The following is a 4,488-nucleotide window of genomic DNA, read 5'->3' as shown; positions in this document are numbered from 1 at the left end:
GATCAGTAATCAACAAGTATAGTTGCTAAAAGATTTTACAAAAGTACTAACAGGGTATTATTAAACCATCTGCAAAATATTATTTTTTTAAAGATAAAAATAGCTACCATTTAAACTAAGTTTGATAATAGAGATGATTAGTGAATCACCTGTAAATGGAGGTGTTTTCATATAACTATCAATACATTGGAAGTGATACAAGTGTCCACAGTAGATACGATACACATACTGAGGATGACCTTCATCATTAATAATATCCTAAATATAAAAAGAATTAAAAATAATTCTCCCAACTGTGTTCCTTCTTAAATTTTGAAGCGATTAAATTGGTATAAAAATCAAATACGACTACTTTTGCTACTGTGATTACCTTGGGATCAGTTGGTAAAGCTCTTTTATTGCATACAGGACAGGAATCAGTTGTAATGCTCCTGAGACAATCAACCACCAAATAATTAGTAATGAACTGCAATGAAGGTCTGGGAACAAAGGGCCCAGGACTATCATTAAAAAAATTAATAAAATATAATATAAAAGAATAAAGTTTAGTCAAAATTTTAAAGCTACATGTAAAGGACAGAAAAAAATTTGTGAGCAATGATATTGTTCATTTTAAAGCATACATTTGTGATAGTTTTTCCAGGACATTATGATTACCGTGGGTTTCTTCTGATAGGTGGTTCTATGCATTGTCTCAATAATTCGACTGTTTGGCCTTTCATTATGTGGTACAGATTGACTGGCAGGTTGCTCTCTTTAAATTCCAACCTAAAACAAAAATACAATTCTTGATTGTACTATTATAGTACAGGCCGATCTTTGGCCCAAATTTTGAGTAAATTAAAAAATTCGTAAAAAATCTGAACTTGATCGGAATGAGCTCAAATTTGAAATATAGCATAAGAACATGTATATGTATTGAAATAAATTATAAAAATTGAGAATTCTCTTCTAGTCATTTTTGAAAAAATTTGACAAAAATCCCTGTACTATAGTACAGGGACTTTGGCCCAAATTTTGAGTAAATTTAAAAATTCGTAAAAAATCTAAACTTGATTGGAATGAGCTCAAATTTGAAATATAGCATAAGGACATGTATATGTATTAGATAAAATTATAAAAATGAAGAATTCTCTCCTAGTCACTTTTGACAAAATTTGGCCGAAATTGGCCTAAATTTTGAGTCACTTTAAAATTTCTTTAAAAATCCAAACTTGATCAAAATCAGCTTACTGAACATGAGAGGCTGGGTATTCATTTGGAACCGTCATCTTGAAGTCTATAAAATATCTGCAAAAAATAATTATAAAATAATAAGTACAATTCAAAATGATAAGACAAAGTCTAGCATTATGCTTCCCTTATCGTCTAAAAATCAAAAGTTATTAAATCATAAATAAATAACTCTTAATCTCACCTTTAATGTTTTGTATGATAATTGATGTGAATGTAATAAAAGTACCCAATAGGTTCATAGGCTGTGCTGCCATTGGTACAATAGAAGCAACGTCAGTGGAAGTTGGAGAGCTGGGAACTAAAATAAAAGAATAATTATGATTACACATGATACAAAGCAGCTGCTAATGTTAGGAAAATACACTCATTTAATAGTACACTATAGTAACGAACTGTCTCCTATAGCACTTGGTGGAGCTCCCTTGAGCACACAAATACAAGTTAAACAAATTAGGCACTTGCTAGAGTGAACTATATCGCCAATGGCAATTTCTATACAATAATTGCTGCTGCTGGCTGACCTGGAAGGTCTTTATGAACAGCTGGTGAAGGAGAGGTGGGTGTACTTGGAGTTGAAACAGATCGAGTCTAAAGGGACAATTGAATAAAGTGAAGGTGAAGATAAATTAAATAAGTATTACGTGTGTTAGGACAGAGTGAAAGTGTTTATTAAGATAGACTGCTTCATATAGCACTAGCAATAAAGCCTCACTTATCCTATAGCCATATTATAATGTCATCATTATTAATGTAATGTTAATGATACTCACCTAACTTTAGCAGGTGGGGCTTCAGCTGGCATCATATCATAGTACTTCTGTAATGTATTAAGATTGTATGATATGTGTGTTTATTATTATTGTAATGTATAGGTGTTGATTAGTAGGCGTGTTTGTTTGCATTCTTTTGTATGAAATTCTACTTCCTGTCTGTCCTTATTTAAAACTCAGATTTGTGTTTTGAAAAGATAGATTTTGTGCATAGTAAAGAATTAAGTGGTGTAGTCGGCTCGAGTCTTGGATATATTACAACTTCCTACCTGAAGAAAGGAAAAAGAGGAGAGAGGTGAAACAAAAAGAGAGAATAAATATAATAGGAAGTGGATATTGGTCCGGCAGCCGGACGCCTACTGCGGGGCTATTGGTCCGGCAGTCCCTATATAGTATACTGGGGCTTCGCCCCAGTATACTAATACACGATTTTATATACAGATATCAAGTATAAATACGACAATCAGCAACGTTGATGGAGCAGGGTTGCGGTGGTGTAGTGGAGAGGCTGTCTGGATTGGATGGGTATAAAGTTCGGACCGGACCGGACTGCCGGACCAAATATACGGAGTAAATTTACGGATACAGTATACTGGTTTCGGACCACGTCTTGTGTATAAATTTCGGACTGCCGGACCATGGAATACAAACTATTAACGGACCTTATACGGATTATACCACGTGGAAAGTTTAACATACCACGTAGCACACATGGAAGGAGAGCTAAGGTCTATAGAGCCTATTGCTCTTCGTCACTGGATTCTAGCAGTTTATTGGCCCAAGTGATGCATGATGGCATTAATGGATTCCATTGGAGGCTATGAAAATGTAGTAGAAAAACCATTAAGGTACTATAAACCCAATTTCTTTTCCTTCTTAATCCATTATTTTGCAGAAGACTTATTGATAAATTTGCTGAGCTTAAAATTATTGAGCACAATGCATACTGTGTAGTTGTGGAGGTTAGAATTCAATGACAATTATTGTTCCATTACAATAAATGATATAATTACAGGACGTGCCAAAACAAGAAAATAATAGTGATTGTGGTGCATTTGTCTGTCGGGTAATTTTTTTTTTTGTGTATACATCTGCCACATGTGATTGCCTTTTTATTAGTTTGCTAATGAGTTAGTATCAGAGTCTTTAAAACCATACACCTTTGAAGTAAAAATATTTTTACATTATTAGTAATGGTAATATGCTTCCTTAAACTTAGACTTCCAGTATAGAGTTAAGAAGTTGGATAGTGGATGCGTTTCGCAAAAGTTTAATGTAAAATGGCTTTTATTGGTCAATTCAGTAGTAATACAAAGTTTTGTTCTTTCATTCTAGGCCTAAGTTTTGTTTCACAGAAGTTTTAGACTCACAACTAAAGCTATTTAATGAAGAGCTATTAGCAGCGGTATAAAATTGGAAACAATTTACTCCAATGAATTATCTATTTTAGGGATATATTAAGGTTAATACAAAGGACTCTGCAATTATTAACCTTAATTACCAAGCCTTTTAGATATATTTGAATTGGAAGTAAGCTTTACCCTTTATAATGTCTATTAGACATATAATAATATCTTAAATTGTCATGCAGGTTACTGAATTCTTCAAAAGCATTCCATCAGCTATGCTTAAAAAAGCAACCGACTATTATATCAATAAAAACTCTCGCCTAAACAGTAAACAAACAGCAGGTGCATGGTAATTTAGAATCATCTTTTACACATGAACAGGTTGGTCTTACCACATAACTGTGTTTTGTCTATAATCCTTTATGCAGCATCACAAACTGGTGAGTATGGTACAAAATAAATTGGAAGAGGTGATGCCAGTATTGAAAGGAGGCTTTAGTGTCACTTTTGACATATTTTATCCTGAAGTATGGTTGTCTATTCATGACATATATCTCAGGTTCTTTCTTGTTCAGCTCTTTATTAGGACTTTATCCAAACAACTGAAACTTTGTTATAGTGATGCACAGTCTTTGTATTACAAAGGAAATGATAAAAATGACATCAACAACTCACTTTAAAATTTAATTATTAAAAAATTAATTAATACCAAAAAAATAACGAAATAGCTAATTATCAACATTCATTTATATATATAATTCTTTAATAAAAACAGTTTAATCACATTTACAATAATAAAGATTACACAGTCTTTGTATTACAAAGGAAATGATAAAAATGACATCAACAACTCACTTTAAAATTTAATTCTTAAAAAATTAATTAATACCAAAAAAATAACGAAATAGCTAATTATCAACATTCATTTATATATATAATTCTTTAATAAAAATAGTTTAATCACATTTACAATAATAAAGATTACAGCCATATTTGCTACAGCAATGTTGCATCATTTTCATCAGAACTTGAGCTATCAGTTGTCAGGCTAGCATTCAAATGGTTGACTTTCATCATGTCTTGCTATTTTATCTGTAGTTGATCTGAAATTTAAAAGCTAATACATTTATATG

The 4,488-nt window shown here is 32.0% G+C and overlaps 3 protein-coding genes across 6 annotated transcripts in view; 2 read left to right on the top strand and 1 right to left on the bottom strand.

Annotated features, from left to right (window-relative positions):
• LOC109587475 (uncharacterized) overlaps nt 1–64 on the top strand; it is a 3,437-nt gene extending 3,373 nt beyond the window's left edge. The window contains exon 5 of the mRNA XM_020003722.1: nt 23–64. Coding sequence (XP_019859281.1) covers nt 23–64 — 42 coding nt within the window. The remainder of the gene's footprint in view (nt 1–22) is intronic.
• On the bottom strand, nt 7–2,348 carry LOC109587477 (UPF0668 protein C10orf76 homolog). 4 transcript variants are annotated; one of them, XM_020003725.1, is made up of 8 exons: nt 2,007–2,348; nt 1,878–1,953; nt 1,758–1,824; nt 1,418–1,534; nt 1,234–1,368; nt 658–768; nt 371–500; nt 7–258 (listed from the first exon to the last, which is right to left on the bottom strand). In XM_020003725.1, exons 5-8 carry the CDS (start codon nt 1,269–1,271, stop codon nt 88–90), a joined length of 450 nt encoding a protein of 149 aa, XP_019859284.1. In that variant the 5' UTR covers nt 1,272–1,368; nt 1,418–1,534; nt 1,758–1,824; nt 1,878–1,953; nt 2,007–2,348; the 3' UTR covers nt 7–87. The 4 variants fall into 4 exon arrangements, with proteins under 4 accessions (XP_019859284.1, XP_019859285.1, XP_019859286.1 ...); XM_020003726.1 differs by having other exon boundaries at nt 1,234–1,290; XM_020003727.1 differs by lacking the exons at nt 7–258; nt 371–500 and having other exon boundaries at nt 745–768.
• Nucleotides 2,349–2,369: 21 nt separating this feature from the next.
• LOC109587478 (uncharacterized) lies at nt 2,370–4,093 on the top strand. The gene is made up of 10 exons (XM_020003729.1): nt 2,370–2,854; nt 2,902–2,968; nt 3,022–3,072; nt 3,126–3,173; nt 3,226–3,281; nt 3,342–3,411; nt 3,457–3,536; nt 3,598–3,736; nt 3,784–3,882; nt 3,931–4,093. The coding sequence occupies exons 1-7, from the start codon at nt 2,796–2,798 to the stop codon at nt 3,517–3,519; spliced, it is 414 nt and encodes a 137-aa protein (XP_019859288.1). The 5' UTR covers nt 2,370–2,795; the 3' UTR covers nt 3,520–3,536; nt 3,598–3,736; nt 3,784–3,882; nt 3,931–4,093.
• Nucleotides 4,094–4,488: the final 395 nt, after the last annotated feature.

The sequence above is a fragment of the Amphimedon queenslandica genome, unplaced genomic scaffold (genome assembly GCF_000090795.2).
Source record: "Amphimedon queenslandica unplaced genomic scaffold, v1.1 AMPQUscaffold_12557, whole genome shotgun sequence".
Classification (NCBI taxonomy): domain Eukaryota; kingdom Metazoa; phylum Porifera; class Demospongiae; order Haplosclerida; family Niphatidae; genus Amphimedon; species Amphimedon queenslandica.
This window is presented reverse-complemented; position numbering and strand designations above follow the sequence as displayed.